Below are 17,637 nucleotides of genomic sequence, written 5' to 3'. Positions count from 1 at the left end.
CGCCCCCATAACTTCCCCAGTACACCCCATAACGTCCCCAGCACACCCGTAACGTCCCCAGTACACTCTCACAACGTCCCCAGTGCACGCCCATAACACCCCCAGGGCACCCCATAACGGCCCCAGTGCGTCCCGTAACGTCCCCAGTACACCCATAGCACCCCTAGCACACCCCCGTAATGTCCCCAATACACCCCGTAAGGTCCCCAATGCACCCCACAACGTCCCCAGTACATCCTCATAACGTCCCCAGCACTTTCCCGTAACGTGCTCAGTACTCTCATAACGTCCCCATTGCGCCCCCATAACGTCCCCAGTGCACGCCCATAACGCACCCAGGACACCCCCATAACGTCCCCAGTGTGTGCCCTGCCGTGCCACTATTGAGAGCTGCTGCTGTTGTTGATCGCTTCGCGCAGTATCCACTGCACTGGTGGCCATTTCCTGAAGCGGACACTACGGCTCGTTAGAGCTGTTTTCTTGTTGTTTTGCATGTCCCTGCCAACCACTGTGTTGTAGTTGATACGGCAGGTGACATACGCGCGCTGTTAAAGGGCTAATGGGCTAATGTGACGGGCGAATACACTCTGTTAAAGGGCTGATGTGACGGGCGAATGGGCCAGCAAAGCCAGCGTCGATGGCGTAGCGTGTCGAACACTTGTCAATGACTCGTGAAAGGCTGCGTCAATGCATAGTCATTGTCACTGTCGCCACTTTTGCCATTTTGTATTGTCATTGTTCAGCGGGTAATGTTCATACATTGGCGTTAGCATTGGCATTGCATTGGCATTGGCTGGCTGGGAGTTCCCGTCTGGAGGGTGCGTGGGTGGAGGCGCGTATGTGGGGTTTTCTCGAGGCCGGGCGGGGCGGGGGACGGGGAGAGGCGCAGTGCAGATTATCTAACAGCACTGGTCAAAGCGTATGCAAAGCTTACGCACAAGTGTCCAGATCTGTTTCATGTGGGGATGCGACACCCGCGCCACCTCGGTGTGTCTTCGGCTACGTACATGCACGGCACGTGCGACAGAGAGCATTCGTGAAGTGTTACTGACCCGTGCTTTGTCCTTTTCAGGAAGGGGTTCTGGATGGCGTGAGTACTTTGGGAGGTGGCAGGGGGGGGGGGGGGGGAGGCGGGACCGCCGTTGTGGTCTTCTCCGTCTTGGCACTTGCTGGGAACCTGCTTCTTGTGTCTCACAGTGTCTAATGCCATTGATGGTCATTGATGGTCATTGATTGCCATTGATGGTCAGTGTATTTGGACTGTTGGCCCACTGATGACTCACAGTGTGTAGTATCCAGTCTATTGATGGCCATTTTCTGGCGCGTGTTCCACGGCTGCGGTTATGAGAGTTCTCTTGCGTTGCGTGTGCCTGCCGTCTGCAAGGGCGTGGCCGTCTCGGCACGCTGCCCATGCGCGCACGTTGCACGCTGTAAACGACTCATATCGGAGACGAGTGATTCAGTAAGGCTAGCGTCGATGACGTATGGTCACCGCTTGCCAGCGACTTGTTTAATGCGATGTAGATAGACTCGCGGTCATGTTACTGACCGTCTCCTCCGTTTGCAGATCCTCTCGGGAGCGCAGGTAAGGTCGCATTTTTCCACGGGTGCCCATGGTTCAAGCAGCTGTGATGCAAACGTCTGGTGGTTTCAGTCGGTTTGGTTCAACCCCGTCTGTCCCAGGTACAGACGTGGAGTTAGTGAGCCTTGCATCGATGCCAGGAGTCGGGGGAGTTGATCTGTGGTATAAGTTCGGAGGTCGTTTTACCCGCGTAATGAATGCAAGGTGCCATTATTGTGGCACAACACCTCAGTGACGTCATTTGCAGTCGGGTGATTGGGCTATTGGTGCTCAATGATGTATGGCTGTTGGGTATTCCCACATATAATAAGGATAGTTTGTTAACGATCAATGCTGACATCAGCAGGCTGACGGACGCCGCCTTACGTGTTAGCTCGTACATACATGTTATACATACATGTTAGTTCATACATACATCATACATGTTAGTTTGCCTGTTCAAAGCCGGTGCCAGTAAGATACCAGTGACGTCATTTGTGAATGCTCGCTCTGCCGTTAGCTGCCGGCTGAGCGTCTTCCTCGTTTCAGCTTCAGGAATTTTTGAACGCGCTGCCACCAGGCATCATGGATGACAGCTGTCCCCAGCCACCTCGCCGGAACCACGCCCCCCGCGGCGGTACGCACCTGGGGGAGGGAGGGGGGCACCGCCGGTTGGTTCGTCTTACGTCACAGGGGCGCAAGGTGGCAGTGCATCTCTCAGGGTGTACTGATTGTTGTGTCGGAGGTTCGCTTTTCACATAAGACACACTGTTTCGCCCCCTCGCCATCTCGCTCTGTCGCTCTCTTTCTCCCTCGCTCTCTCGCTCGCTCACTTTCTCTCTCGCTCTTTCTCGCTCTTTCTCGCTCTTTCTCGCTCTCTCGCTCTCTCGCTCACTCACTCGCTCTCTCTCGCGTGCAGTAGATAACCCAAAACGTCCGATGGCGTCGTACTATGCCGTTTCTCCAGCGCGGTTGCGGTGGCCGCTTCGGGTGAAGTTCACACCTTCCTGTCTCAGTGCGTTGTCATGTCACAGTGCGTTGTCAGCACCAGTGTCACAGAGCTTTGCCAGCGCCGGTGGCGCAGTGCGCTTTCAGCACCAGTGTCGTGGGGCTGGTGCGGCCTTTACCCAGTTCAACGTCTGAAAAACGTTGGAACGAGAAAAATAGAAAAAAAGGAAGAAGACACTGCTGGGCGACTTCCATGTCATCGACTCTGTTGCAGTGGTGCGCGGCCTCGGCACGGTGGAGGCCGACTCGGCGCCGGCGGCCGACCAGCTGGCCGAGGAGATGGACAAGCTGCAGTTGCAGCCGGAGGCGGCACCGCTGCCTCGCGCCGCCGACACCAGCCGCCCCGAGGTCAAGGTGGGTGTGGCCCGACCTGAGGTCAGGTGGCGCTGGGCCTGAGGAGCTACAGCAGGTAGCGTCAGTCTCTCGCTTCGGCTGGTCAGCCGGCGTGTCAGCTGTCCGGCAGGCGTCCTCAGCGGGTGCCCCGTGTGCCCAGTCTCTGTGTCTGCGCTCACAGCCGGCGGTCGTGTTTTCAGTTTCTGTGCTCTCAGTGTCCGTGTCACCAACCTGTGTCTGCGCCCACAGCCGTCAGCTGTGGTCTTGGCCTTTCTTTTCTTGTCATCTGTGTTCTCGTTATCCGTGTTTTCAGTATCTATTTTCAATCTCGGTATTCTCAGTCTCTGTTCTTAATGACCGTGTTCTCAGTCCCCGTGGTCTCAGTCTCCTTGTGTTCAGTGTCCGTGTTCTCAGTTTCCGTAGTCTTGGTCTCGGTGTTTTCAGTCGCCGTGTTTTCAGTCTCCATGTTCTCAGTCTCCGTGTTTTCAGTATCCGTATTCTCAGTCTCCGTGTTCTCAGTCTCTGTGTTCTCAGTCTCCGTGTTCTCAGACTCCGAGTTCTCGGTGTCCTCGTCACCAGCCTGTGTCTACGTCCACAGCTGGCCTACACCAACGCCAACAGTCTGTACCTGTTCGCGGCGACCGGAGAAGAGAACTTCCTTCTGGAGAACTACCGTTGTCCTGGTCGGCATGGAGAACCTGGACGGCGACAAGTGAGTGAACCTTGACACGACGCCCTGACACAGACATTAGCCGAGGGGTTAGCGTGTCGGACTCCCACGTAGAGGGCGTAAGTTCTCATCCCGTTTGGGCCATGGCCCCTGGCGGCTGACATGTGACATGCAGCCGCTGTTGTTCGAGAACAGGGACGTGGTGCGTGCGGCGTGCGCCCTTTTATAAAAGAGATTCGACTGTGGCATGGCCCCCACACGCATGACTCGACTATTGCATGTCTGTCATGGACGTGACGGGGCGGTGGAGAGGGTGTGTGGACGTGACGGGAAGTGGAGAGGGTGTGTGGACGTGACGGGAAGTGGAGAGGGTGTGTGGACGTGACGGGAAGTGGAGAGGGTGTGTGGACGTGAGGGGGCGGCAGGGGGGGGGGGGGGGTTGACGTGACGGACGGTGGAGGGGTGTGTTGGCGTCAGTGAGCTGCGTGGATAACGATGCTCTACGGGAACTGAGAGTGTGCGCGCTATGGAGAGCAGTATTCCTCAGCCTGGTGTTGGGTAGCATGGGCGCTACCGTGAAAACCTGTATCCATCGAGGGTTGTTGAGAGCATGTGTGGACATTGGTAGAACTGCATAGGCGTATGTTCATGAAGAGAGAGCCTGAGGGGCCATTCTCCGCTCCCACGTCTTACCAACGCCTACGACAAACTCTCGTTACGACCGTGGCGAGCATTGGCGTCCACTTGAGATTTCACCACTCTTTTTCTGGGACAAACCAACGTACCTCCGCGAGGCTGTGCTGCTTTGCCGTCCATGTGGTGTCGTATCCCCCGTGAGCGGCTGGATGGCAGACGCCGTCGCTGCCCGCAACTGACACGGCCCACCTCACCCAGCGTGCTGCACGTGGCGGCCATGTTCCGCCGGTCGAAGGCCATGGCCAGCCTCCTGGAGGCCATATCGGGGGTGCCTCCTGAGCTGCGAGCCGCCATGATCAACAGTCCCAACGCCGACCGCCAGGTGGGTCATAGTTCTCACGTGGGCCGCCAGGTGGGTCATAGTTCTCATGTGGGCCACCAGGTAGGTCAGAGTTCTTACGTGGGCTGCGGGGTGTGTCATAGTTCTCACGTGGGCCGTCAGGTGGGTCATAGTTCTCATGTGGGCCACCAGGTAGGTCAGAGTTCTTACGTGGGCTGCGGGGGTGGTCAGTTCTCACGTGGGCCGTCAGGTGGGTCATAGTTCTTACATGGGCCGCGGGGTGGGTCATAGTTCTTACATGGGCCGCGGGGTGGGTCATAGTTCTTACATGGGCCGCCAGGTGGGTCATAGTTCTCACGTGGTCCGCGGGGTGTGTCACACGCCCACTGCGGGATATTTGGTGGGTCACAGCTCTACCGCTTAGCCTATTGCAGTGCTCCATTTCCCTATTGCAAGTCGGGGAACTGTTATCATCTTGACATATGATGTATGTATGTATAAAATCACGACAGTTCGGGCCAATATCGCCCTGCGTCTGGCACCAATGTGCCATGTCAGTTCTATTACGGCAGCGCCGCCGTATGCCGGCCGGTTCTCTGTGACCACGTGAGCACACGTCACCAGCGGGACTCGGCTGACCTCCGGCCCGGCCGTTCTCGCAGACGCCGCTGCACGTGGCCACGCTGGCCGGCGATGCCGCCTGTGCGGGCCTGCTCCTGGAGGCCGGCGCCCAGAGCCACCTGGTGGACCGGGCTGGAAACACGGCCCTCCACCTGGCGGCTCAGGTGGGCAGCGCTCCCGTGCTGCGCCTGCTGCTGCAGCGGCTGGGGGCCGACGGCAGCGCGCAGCGCATCCTGCAGCAGACCAATTACCAGGGTAGGTGGCTGGCTAGCATACTGCAGCAGACAAACTACCAGGGTAGGTGGCAGACTAGCATACTGCAGCAGACCAATTACCAGGGTAGGTGGCAGGCTAGCATACTGCAGCAGACCAACTACCAGGGTAGGTGGCAGGCTAGCATACTGCAGCAGACCAACTACTAGGGTAGGTGGCAGGCTAGCATACTGCAGCAGACCAATTACCAGGGTAGGTGGCAGGCTAGCATACTGCAGCAGACAAACTACCAGGGTAGGTGGCAGGCTAGCATACTGCAGCAGACCAATTACCAGGGTAGGTGGCAGGCTAGCATACTGCAGCAGACCAACTACCAGGGTAGGTGGCAGGCTAGCATACTGCAGCAGACCAACTACCAGGGTAGGTGGCAGGCTAGCATACTGCAGCAGACCAACTACTAGGGTAGGTGGCAGGCTAGCATACTGCAGCAGACCAATTACCAGGGTAGGTGGCAGGCTAGCATACTGCAGCAGATCAATCACCGGGGTAGGTGGCTGGCTGCGGGCTGTGTCAGCTCTGTGGTATGAGATGAAGCTGGGGCTGGGAGCCCGGCGCCAGCGGCCTGGCGCTGGCGGCCGCGCTGGTCCCTGCCGTTCCGGTGATATGGTTGGTGCTCTTGGCCGGGTCGTCCTATCGGACCCAGGCCTGCTGAAGCCATTGTTCTGTTGTTGACTGATCTGACTTCATCTGACCTGAGTTGACCTCCTCTGACCTGAGTTAACCCCGTCTGACCTGATTAACGTCTGACCTGAGTTAACGTCAGATGACCTCAAATGGTCTGAGCTGCCCTGAGATAACCTTAGTTGACCTCAGGTGATCAAAGGTAACCTCAGCTGACCTGCGCTGACCTCAGGTGACCACAGCTGACCTGAGCTGACTTCAGGTAACTTCAGATGACCTGAGCGGACCTCAGGTGACCTCAGCTGATCTGAGGCGACCTCAGCTGACCTCAGCTGACCTGAGCGGACCTCATTTGACCGAAGCTGACCTCAGGTGACCTCAGATGATTTGAGCAGACTCAGGTGACCTCAGCTAACCTGAGCGGACCTCATTTGACCGAAGCTGACCTCAGGTGACCTCAGGTGACCCGAGCAGACTCAGGTGACCTCAGCTAACCTGAGCGGCTGGCCGGCAGGTCTGAGCCCGCTGCACGTGGCCGTACAGGCCGGCCGGGCGGAGTCGGTGCGGCTGCTCTGCCAGGACGGCGCCGACGTGGCCGCCCCCGACGACACCGAGGGTCGCTCGCCACTGCACATGGCCGTGGAGGCGCGCAACCCGGACATGTGCCGCCTGCTGCTGGACAGGGTAGGCGGCCGGCGCGGCGCGGCTCCGTCGCACTAGCTGACGCAGCGTCCACGCAGCGCCGCTCGTGGTGGTCACGGTGTCACTGTCGATGATGTTGATGGTGGTGATGCGCTTGGCGATGCTGCTGATTGACGAGGCGCCAGGTGTCCGCTGGCTGGGCTGGCTATCCGTCCTGGGCTGGCAGCTGGCAGATGGTGAATGTTTGTGCGTGCTCTGTTGCCGCAAATCACATCGTACACGTGCGTTGCTTTTTCGGCGTGCGCATATGGTGTGTTGTCTAATGCTGTTTGTGTTCCATCCTGAGATATTCGTATACTGGCGCTGCACCACGTGCCATCGCCCGTGACCCTTGGCCAACGCTCTGACCCTGCGGTCCTCACCCCGCCCCTGATCCCGTGACTCTTCGCCCCGACCTTTTCACCCGTGACCCCTGGCCCTCCTCTGACCCGTCGACCCCGCCGGCAGGGCGCCGCCGTTGACGCGCTGACCTTCGCTGACGTCACGCCGCTGCACATCGCCTGCAAGCTGGGCGACCGCCGCCTGGTGGCGCTCCTGATAAGCGCCGGTGCCGACCCACGCCGCCAGAGCGTGGAGCGCCAGATCCCGGCCGGCTCGGGCACGGAGAGCGAGGAGGACGAGGCAGGCGAGAGGGAGACCGACGAGGCGGAGGAGAGCGCGCCGCGGCTGGACGCCTTCCTCTACGCCGAGATGGCCGGAGACTCGCAGGTTCGGCCGCCTTGGTGTCAGCCCTCGCTCTGTGGCTCTGGGAAGATGTGTGCCCACAGCCTGGGGTGGTGCGTGACCGTGACCGTGACTACGAATGTCTGACGAACCGTCGCTCTACCGTGACCGTGACTACGAATGTCTGCCTAACCGTCGCTTGACCGTGACTGTGACCGTGACCTGTGCGTGACCGAGTCACGTGACTGCGGGTGTGGCCGTTTTTCATGGCGGACTCGCTCACATCTTGCTGTGGCGTTGTTCTCGAAAACGAAACGCGACCGTGGCGTCGCTGGTGACAATTAGCCGGCTGCTGGCCGGCCGCTCACGGGGCCGCCGTCTCGGCTCCGCTGCTGACGGCTCCGCTCGGCTCCGCTCGCCAGCTGGAGCAGATCCTGCTCGGGAGAGTGCGCGCCGCGAGCCCGGAGGTCGAGGCCGCCGCCGCCGCCGCGCCCGTCGCCGCCGCCGCCGCCGCGGTGCCGGCGGCCGTGGCCAAGAAGGGCGCCATGGACAGCGGCATGGACTCGGGCCTGGGCATCACGCAGGAGCTCACCTCCGCCTCGGACGTGGCGCCAGCGGCCGAGCCGCACCCCCGCTCCCCAGGTGCGTCCTCTTCCCCTCCCCCCCCCCCCCCCTCCCCCGTCCGGAGGGTACGGGGAGGCGGGTCAGGACGGGCTCCATTGTGTGGATAGACCTCGCCGGGAGGACGACGGTATTGGCGGACCGATCCGCGGCTTTTCTCCTCGCTGAGGTGCGTTCCCTGTTTGAATTCTGCCCTGCCTTGAAACTGACACACCCGGTACCGTGTGCCGTGCTCCCTTCTCACCGACACATGTTCCCCTGTGCCAATGGCAGTGATGCAGCCCCCATGCTGTGCTGTGCTGTGCTGTGCTGCCCCGCTGGCACATGTCCCCTTGGCGTGTCTACCCCGCTGGGAGCCGTCCCCGTGGCGTGTCTACCCCGCTGGGAGCCGTCCCCTTGGCGTGTCTACCCCGCTGGTACCCGTCCCCGTGGCGTGTCTACCCCGCTGGTACCCGTCCCCGTGGCGTGTCTACCCCGCTGGGAGCCGTCCCCGTGGCGTGTCTACCCCGCTGGCACCCGTCCCCGTGGCGTGTCTACCCCGCTGGTACCCGTCCCCGTGGCGTGTCTACCCCGCCGGTACCCGTCCCCGTGGCGTGTCTACCCCGCTGGGAGCCGTCCCCGTGGCGTGTCTACCCCGCTGGGAGCCGTCCCCGTGGCGTGTCTACCCCGCTGGGAGCCGTCCCCGTGACGTGTCTACCCCGCTGGGAGCCGTCCCCGTGGCGTGTCTACCCCGCTGGTACCCGTCCCCGTGGCGTGTCTACCCCGCTGGGAGCCGTCCCCGTGGCGTGTCTACCCCGCTGGGAGCCGTCCCCGTGGCGTGTCTACCCCGCTGGGAGCCGTCCCCGTGGCGTGTCTACCCCGCTGGGAGCCGTCCCCGTGGCGTGTCTACCCCGCTGGGAGCCGTCCCCGTGGCGTGTCTACCCCGCTGGGAGCCGTCCCCGTGGCGTGTCTACCCCGCTGGGAGCCGTCCCCGTGGCGTGTCTACCCCGCTGGCACCTGTCCCCGTGGCGTGTCTACCCCGCCGGTACCCGTCCCCGTGGCGTGTCTACCCCGCTGGGAGCCGTCCCCGTGGCGTGTCTGCCCCGCTGGGAGCCGTCCCCGTGGCGTGTCTACCCCGCTGGGAGCCGTCCCCGTGGCGTGTCTACCCCGCTGGGAGCCGTCCCCGTGGCGTGTCTGCCCCGCTGACCGCGGTGTGCCGCCGTTTTATGTCCACCTTACATCATTGGTTGCCCCCGTGTTATGCCGGTAGCTCTGTGGTTTCTGCGCCGTGGTGACCTCGCGGGAGGTAACATTGCCCCTGCGCCAGGTCTGTCCCTGCTAACATCCCTGTTGCCCCTCCGTCATGGCCACTCCTACCCTCACTCACTGACAGCCATGTCGTCCATGTGTAGTCTCACTGACTGATCGGTTACTCCGTGCCATGTCTCGTGCCACTGGCAGCTCCGTTGCCATTGTCGCATGTGCCCTGCTGGTGGCTGTGTTGCCCCCGTGTCATGTGTGTCCCCGCCGGTGGCCGGGTTGCCCCTGACATCGCCGGCGGCGCAGGCTGCCTGCCGGAGTCTGCCGAGCGCCGGCTGGTCGCCATTCTGGACGGACCGGACAAGGCGTGGCGCGAGCTGGCCCAGGTGCTCGAGCTAGACGTCTCGGCGCTGGAGCAGCGGGCCAGCCCCACCGCCCATATACTGCGCTGCGTGAAGGTCAGTGTGACTTCGTGTGTCCTGTGAAAACTGTGAGCGTGTTGTTTTGTGTGTGTGTGTGTGTGTGTGTGTGTGTGTGTGTGTGTGTGTGTGTGTGTGTGTGTGTGTGTGTGTGTGTGTGTGTGTGTGTGTGTGAAATGCAGTCATTTAGAATGACTTGGAATCATCAGACTGTGATCGATTTGGATTTCGTTTTTTTATAAGATGTGCAGTCTGTGAGATCGCGCTGGATTATGTGGCGCTAAGTGATCGAGCTGTCAATAATTCAGCACACAGTCATCTGTAACAATTCGCCAGAGGCGCTACTCCACGTGGGTCCTGCGTCATGAGTCGGTCAGTGACGGTTTACAAGTTTGATCGTTTTAAAGTTGGCGTGTGCAAGCATGAGAGCATAATAGGTTTTCAGACTATTCAGGAGTAGGATTGATCGATGCTGCTAAAAAGTGTGTGGTGCGGATCGTTTCACTGGTTGTTTGACAGTCTGTGATCATAGCATAGTCTGACGTCATCGCATGGTCTGACGTCAGGCGCGTTCGGTCGTGTTGCAGAAGTACGACAACCTGTCGTTGGAGTACCTGGCCAAGGTGCTGCAGATCCTGGGGCAAGACGAGGCGCACCGCATCGTGCGCGATCATGCCGGCCAGTAGTCGCCGACGACTTCACGTCCTATTGGCCGGCGGACGACCGCGGCGCGCGATTGGTGCATGGACGTGACGTCAGCAGCGCGTGAGCGGCTTCATTGGCAGACGCATGCGGCCGGCGCGCATGATTGGACGTGTGATGTGAGGTCTGAGGTTGCGTCACGCCGCCAGCTGTTTCGTGACGCGCTGGATTGGACCCGATGTCTGTGGCTCCGCCCACCGGCTGGCACTGGGAGGTGCGCACGTGAGCGAAGCTCTGTGGTCGACGTGGCGGGACTGGGTAGTTTGTGATTGAGGGGGAGATGGTCGTGTCCACACCCCCCCCCCCCCCCTGACGGCGAGGCGCCCCGTGACCTATTGATGTGACAGCAGCCCGACCGGGCCCGTTCAAGTTAAAATCAAACGTTTAGTTAAGGCGTGTTCGTGCGTGTTTAGTTTAAGAAACGTAGTTGGTCATGTCGCGGCAGACGCCGCGGGCTCCGCCTCCCACTCGCCGCCGCCGGTCGCCGAGGCCCGCCTCGGCTCTCGTGCTGCGGCTGACGTGTCCGAAGTCAAGCCGCCGTATCGCATCGCCGAACGCGGTGGCTCGTTGCTGCCGCCGCCAGAGGTCGCGCTCCCGCCGGGCCGTCGCTGCGCTTGGGTGGCGGGATGGGGCTCTGGCTTTGGCGCTGAACGCTGCGGCAGTAGAGCGAGGCTGGCGCCGCGGCACCTCCAGGGAAGAGAGGAGGAGAAGGAGAAGGAGAAGGAGAGGGGGGAGGGGGGGGGGGCGGCGGCCGTTCATCGCTCGACGTTTCTCCGGCTCCCACTGGGTAGCTGACGGCCCTGAATGCCGAGTATCCACTTTAAAAAAAAATCCCGACGGAGGTTTTCACCACTTGTCGGTCCTGGCTCTTGTTGGCAGTCTAAACCGGTTACGTTTGTTAATTTGCACGTGTTCGTCGGCATTTTTCAGGTTATGGCGATCGTGAGCTCTGTTGGCGTTTTAGCGGAGTGACTCGTGTCGTCGTAGCCGTCCGTCCGCCCATGGCTGCGCCTCTGCACAGCCCTGTGTCGCGCGGATAAATGTAGTTGTGGAGAAGTGCGCCGACCTCGGCCGGTCTCTCGGACGGTGCCGAGATGTGACCGCCTTCGCTTTTGTCCTCGTGTGAACGGCCGTTTTCCATCGATGATAGTTGTCCCATTGTCACATTGGTGTTTGCAGACTGTGCTTTATTTGGCTCGGGGGGGGGGGGCGGTTTGGCTAGCGCCGTTTATTTTCTCAAACACCTCCGGCGGAACAGTGCGGTTGAGTCCACAATCTTACGAAAACAACCTGAAAACATACACCTTTTATCCCATAGGCCAGCAGAATACCGGGAACTGTAGAATGTCTACCAAAATTGCGGGTCACAGCGGCAGCTGAGCGCTTGTGCAGCCGAGCGCACCTCGTCGCTGTGCAACGCCGCTAGGTCCTTAGGTGGCGTCACCTGTCCCGCGGGCTGGCAGTGCTCGATGGAGCCGACCGGCGCCACCATCGAGCCACTCGGACTCCGGCGCAAAATCCTGACGGCGGGTGCTCTAACGGGAGAGAAACGGATCCGCGCCGCCGGCCGGCTGACGGCGCCGGCGCTCAGACGCAGAAGCGCTGACGGCTCAGACGCCAGAGGCGCTGACGGCTCAGAGGCCGAACCACGCGGTGGTGGTGTTGCCAGTTCTGACGGGTTCGCTTCGCGTGGTAGACCAGCCCCCAGCGACGGGGCGGGATGCGCACGGCGAAGCGCTACTGTTGTCACGCGCGCGTCTCGTTCGTCGCCGCGGCCCGGGCGGGGCTGGTGGAGCAGCGCTGTGAGTGTTTGCAAGTGCGCGTGATGAGTAGGTTTAGTGTTGGCCGTCGGTGGCCCGGCCGCGGCTGCGCCGGCCACCTAAGGTCTCGTCGTGCCGCGTGTGCCGTTGGACACGTGACGACCTGTGGCGCGCCCGTATCGGCTAATACACGTTCTCGTACACGAATCTGTTCTCACCGGAGTGAAGCACACGCCTTCGCTCATCGCGGGCCTCGTCACGGCACGTTCTCGTACACGAGCCCGTTCTCGCCGGAGTGAGGCACACGGTCGCGTTCATCGCTAGCCGCATCAAGCGAGGACACGGCGTAATGAGACCAAAGCATGAGGCAAAGCGCCGATCATGGGAATGATTCAATCGTGTAACGCTAGTCTGATGACACCTTTGACGGCACCATGTGAGCACCTTTCCCACGCCGATTGTTCTGTGCTGATCACACCGCTCGCCGAAGTGAATGAAATCCCCTGGGGTGACCTGTCAGACTTCCCCTAAGGCTATAGCTCACTCGACGTTAGTCTGATAAAAGGAGCAATTTCAGAGCTCTACTTGAGGTATAAGCTTTCTCTTGATCATGTGCCCGCTGAAATATTGATCTAGCTTGCGAGTTATCTGGCAGATGCGATTATTTACGTGTAGGCATCGCGTAACAACATCAAGTTCCAACCTGACGTAAAGTTCCAAAGCCTCTCCGGGCGCGCGCGCTCTCCTTCACAATAGTCTGCCCGGTCGCGATGCATGGCAACCACCGCTCATCAGCTGCGCCGTCATCCTGCCGTGCCCCCAGAGCCCCGATCTCCGGCATCGGCTGCCGGGCCCTCAGAGCCCCGATCTCAAGTACAGCGAGCCACCGACAGCACACTCCGTGTGAGCACTCCGTGTGACTGTCTTCTGGAAAGTCCCACGGAAAAACGCTTGTGATGACGTCGGGGGATAAGTAAAAAGGGTCACAGCCAGGGAGTTTAACGCATAAAACAAACCGCACAACACGTAAAACACTACCAAAAACAAATGCTGGCAACGCGGGCTGCGTTGAGCTTTCGACAAAAAAGTTTGTGATGGTTATACCGTTCTAACTTTTGGACAAAGGGAAGGCGATCGGCATGACAGAAGAGCCCAAAGAACGGTTCTCCAGATGTGTCGGTAAAAAGCGCGCAGGCACACCATATGTAGCTCTCCGGCAGATCGTTCACCCATGACAGTCCAAGAGCTATCTGGAAGTTCAAGCGCGGCTAAGTAAGACTCTCAAGCGCGGCTAAGTGAGACGTTCAAGCGCGGCTAAGTGTCTCGGGCGCGGCTAAGTGAGACACAAGCGCGGCTAAGGGTCTCGAGCGCAGATAAGGTTCTCAACCGCGGCCAAGTGCCCTTAGAAACAACTCGAGCCGATGCTCCTCGCAGTTGTGCTCCGACAGCAGGTTTCCTGGACCCGCCCCTGCAGTCGGGCGCCAGGACCGGTCGAATGGCATCACGCTCCACGAGGCCGCGCCTGCCTCGTGCGGTGCGAAGCCTTTGCACGGGGATTCACTCATGCATCGAATTGAACCCATGGCTTGTCGCACTCAGCCTTGTTACCGACTTTGGCTTGAGTCAGAGTCAAGCCTGCAGTCAGCTAGAATCTGGTACGTGGCCGAAGAAAGCTTAGATACATGGATGCGCACGTATTTTGGGGTTCCCGCAAAGGTGGCACTCTGTGCAACAAGATTTGGTGATCTTCTTGACAATTATGAGGTAAAGGTGCGCCTTAAGACAGGGGCAGGGCAACAGGGGGAGGAGGCAGAGGGGGCAGTTGCCTCTCCCCTGTCGGCGGGCGGCGGACAAGAGTGTGCTTTTCTCCCTTCAGCGTTTTTGGGAGGCTCTGTATCCCCTAACAAAGAACGCTTTAGCTGTCGGTGGATTACCAAAATTCAGATAAACGAGGCCCCATAACTGAGCTAGAGAGTAATAATCGGGTTAAAAATATTATTTCCTACATGAAGAAGCGCTTTGTTTGTGTCAAGGGGCCTCCTTTATGAAGGAGGTGTCCCATACCCTAGATCAGCAGGCCTAATGGTGTGTCAAGGAGGCACCTCGATGAATGAGGTGGCCCATACTATAGACCAGTAGGCCCAATGGTGTGTCAGGGAGGCACCTCCATGAATGAGGTGGCCCATACTATAGATCAGTAGGCCCAATGGTGTGTCAGGGAGGCATCTCCATGAATGAGGTGGCCTATACTGTAGATCAGTTGGCCCAGTGGTGTGTCAGGGAGGTCCCTTTGCTGGCTGGGGATGCACCGTACATGAAGAAGGGGCCCATGTTCTGGGTTATGAGGAGCTCTTTATGTTCAGGATTCCTGACTTATGGAGCAGGAAGTCCCTTTTCGTGTGTCAGATGGCCGCAAATCCGGATCAGAATGCTCGGTCCTGAGATAACGATGCCGCTTGGCTGGATTTGCGGACCCCTTGGTGGATGGGATAATTCCTGTTCTGGATTAAGCGGCCCTTATATGCGTCATGGGAGCCTTTCCGGAACAAGAGGTCCTGTTTTAGGGAAGCAAGACAATGGGCTAGATCATCAGAAAGCTCTTATTCTGATTTTGTTTGTCGACATTTATATATTCGGATATAAGGCGCATCACGCCCTCGCTGCCCCTGCCCTCGAGCGCGACACTGTCCAGGAGGCTCCTTGTGAGGAGGCCTCATTCCGTTCAGGAGACTCCATGTGAGGAGGCCCCATTTCGTTTAGGAGGCCCCCTGAAAAAATCCCGCCTCGACAGCTCAACATCCGTCCCTGATGCCGTCCCTGCCAGAAGGTCACTTTGTTCGTGACCGCTGACGCTCGCGCGCCTGCAGGCAGCGAGTTCCATTCGCTAGACGTGCAAAACACAACGCGAAGGAAGGACTGCGAATATAAACAGCGCTGTGGTGATCCCCCTCCCCACCCTGCTTCCTTAGATGGCATACGTGAGTATATTTGGAGCAGTATCGTCCGACCCGAGCTAAGCAGCCCCTCAGCAGTGCTTCGAGAAGGACATTTACTAAAAGCGTGTCGAGTGTTAAGCTATCTGTTTGCAATAACCGTCTTGCGGGAAAACCTGTGTGACAAGGTTAATTTTGAATTTTTTGGCAACAACATCGACTGATGACATGCAAGAGCTCCCTTGCCTCCAATGCACCGTGGTTCTTGCAAAAATATGCACCCACACAGCTGAACAAATGAGGAAATTCAATATGGGCTATTAGCAATCATTAACTCGAAAAGGTCTTATCTTAATATATCTTAATATCTAACCTTACACGAACTCGGAGCTTTATGTACACAGTTAAATCAGATGTGAAATAAAACTGGGCTTGAAGGCAGTAATTTTCTTGCACCACACCGTGCATCCCATAAATATGGCCTCTTGCCTAGATTTAGAATGCTTCAAAGATCTTCCAAGGTGCAACGGCTTCTAAGGCTTCTGGTGAGCATTTGTGGATTTTGCAGTTTTGAAAAGCGTAAGGGCATCGTCGTTCTGGTGGTACCGCAAATCATGGGGAAAATATGCCCTTTTTCTGCGTGCCGCGTCGCACACTGCACATGCAAACATACCCCCTTGATTTAACATGAACAATACAAACTTAGCAAGTTGCCAACAATCGTCAAAGTGGTAAACGAGAACGGGGCTTCTATGTCGACAACTCGAGGTCGTAGCAAAACAAAATCAGCGCGCGGTATTGAAGGTTTCTGCCTCCGTTTGCTGAGCAAGACATGGTTTACGGTTATCATGTCGTTATGTGGCATATAACGAAACTATATCGACATGTTAGGAGAGTCGAGCCCTGCTTAGTTTTTGATAAGCCAGCGAATGAGCATGGCATTTTGCACAGATGAAAACGGAAAAGTTGGTGGCGACGGACGTATTGGCCGATTGCGACCAGAGTATTGTGACATTATCACGTTATTTGGATGAACATGGGACACAGTGAGCTGGGATTTACGCGTGTCAATCTTACAACTCCAGCTTGCTCGGCTTATGCTGCAAGGTACATTCCAAAATGTTTTAGAGAACGCCACATTTGTCACCTCCAGGACGATTGCTGGCGTCGCTATGTGTCTGACGGTGTTGGGTTTTGATTTCTGAGGTTTGCGACTGCTCGCGTTCATTAATTTCTTACGTAATTTTCGTCGCTGCTCTATTCTAAATGTGGGTTGAACATCCCTAAACGGACACGAGTTGGACATGTCTATACAGAATGTTGGGCCCATTTCGTTGCATAATGTGCGTTCACGGATTCTCAATATATACGCAGGGCTCATCAAAATTCTGATCAGGTTCACAAGCGTTATCAGCTTAGAAATAATTCACTAAACCATTGCAAAGTGAAGAGCGCCGGTGGCTTATTCGGTGCAGTCACTGATCGCCTGGCTTCCTCAGTTCATTTACTTCAGAATACAAACAGAATTGCATCTTTCGGTGGCTTCTGACTGCTGCTGAGATCTTCAAATGTGCAACGAATAATAAAACGAAGTAAGAAATGTCTCTCGAATTCGACTGGGGCACATCCAGCGATGTCTTCAGCGGGGGTGAGGGGTGGGCGGGAAGAGTGGGGGCATTTCACCACCAGCGGGCCTTTGTCAACCCTGCCTCCCCCCCCCCCCCCTCCATAAGCAAGACTCTGGCTGCGTACCTGTGACAGAGTGATTTGCAGGCAATACATGCGCCTGCACGGTGCGGCTGGTCTCAGGTCGTTATCTGCACGGTGCGGCTGGTTTCAGGTCGTTATCTGCACGGTGCGGCTGGTTTCAGGTCGTTATCTGCTCGGGTCACTGAGACGCGACATCAGTCCTGAAAAAAACTCCCAGACTGCAGAATTTCCCATTAGCGCATGAGTGCACGTACACCTCACCGCGCGTCGACTGACACCTTTGCGTGCCCAAGTATTCGTTCCAAATATCCCGAGTATCCGTTCTGTTCTGCGTAAAAATGTGTGGGTGCGGCTTCACTGAGAGTTTTTTTTTTGCGCACAGTTTCCCGCCAAGCGTCTCGGCGGCTTTCGTTTGCAAGAGTTGTGTTTCCAGTTTTAACAAGCGCTCAGCGTATCAACGCCAAATTCTGAATAGATGTAGAGAATTGAATAGCGGATCGTTCTGTGCCAATAATTTAGCTGTGTGCTGTAAGGTCACTGACCCGCAACAGGCCAAAGTCAGGTCATGGATTCAGCGATGTCAACTGCCACGGAATTGTTCAATCTGACGCAACAGGAGAGTGTTAGATGAATCTAAACATCCCTGAGATATTTTGTCAGTAAAAAAAAAACAGTACAAAATAAACAAAGTCCGCTGACCTAGGTTCAGTTACGAAGGTCAGACCTAGGTCAAACCAGCCTGTTTTATTACCTTAGGGCTTGCTGTAGGGGTAGTTTCTGGTGTTTATTTTGAATTTACTGGTAACAGGAACCACATTACACATC

The 17,637-nt window shown here is 57.8% G+C and overlaps 1 protein-coding gene and 1 pseudogene across 1 annotated transcript; both read left to right on the top strand.

Moving 5' to 3' along the window:
* The window catches only part of LOC119092220 (transcription factor p65-like), an 89,025-nt pseudogene extending 85,447 nt beyond the window's left edge, over positions 1–3,578 (top strand).
* Positions 3,579–3,588: 10 nt separating this feature from the next.
* On the top strand, positions 3,589–12,376 carry LOC119091365 (nuclear factor NF-kappa-B p100 subunit). The gene is made up of 8 exons (XM_037214120.1): positions 3,589–3,614; positions 4,467–4,590; positions 5,211–5,424; positions 6,578–6,747; positions 7,213–7,473; positions 7,851–8,070; positions 9,595–9,746; positions 10,295–12,376. The coding sequence occupies exons 1-8, from the start codon at positions 3,592–3,594 to the stop codon at positions 10,391–10,393; spliced, it is 1,263 nt and encodes a 420-aa protein (XP_037070015.1). The 5' UTR covers positions 3,589–3,591; the 3' UTR covers positions 10,394–12,376.
* The last annotated feature ends 5,261 nt before the right edge of the window (positions 12,377–17,637 follow it).

Source organism: Pollicipes pollicipes, unplaced genomic scaffold (genome assembly GCF_011947565.3).
Source record: "Pollicipes pollicipes isolate AB1234 unplaced genomic scaffold, Ppol_2.1 Scaffold_1600;HRSCAF=1878_pilon_pilon_pilon, whole genome shotgun sequence".
Lineage (NCBI taxonomy): Eukaryota > Metazoa > Arthropoda > Thecostraca > Pollicipedomorpha > Pollicipedidae > Pollicipes > Pollicipes pollicipes.
The sequence above is the reverse complement of the archived record's forward strand: the minus strand, read 5'-3'. Positions and strand labels throughout refer to the sequence as shown.

What these genes read in the sequence shown, in the direction of transcription:
- LOC119091365 (XM_037214120.1), top strand. Translation starts at nt 3,592, where the DNA reads ATGGAGAACCTGGACGGCGACAA. An exon ending in GTCCCAACGCCGACCGCCAG is followed by an intron (nt 4,591 to 5,210) that starts GTGGGTCATAGT and finishes CCGTTCTCGCAG; the next exon opens with ACGCCGCTGCACGTGGCCAC. An exon ending in GCAGCAGACCAATTACCAGG is followed by an intron (nt 5,425 to 6,577) that starts GTAGGTGGCTGG and finishes GCTGGCCGGCAG; the next exon opens with GTCTGAGCCCGCTGCACGTG.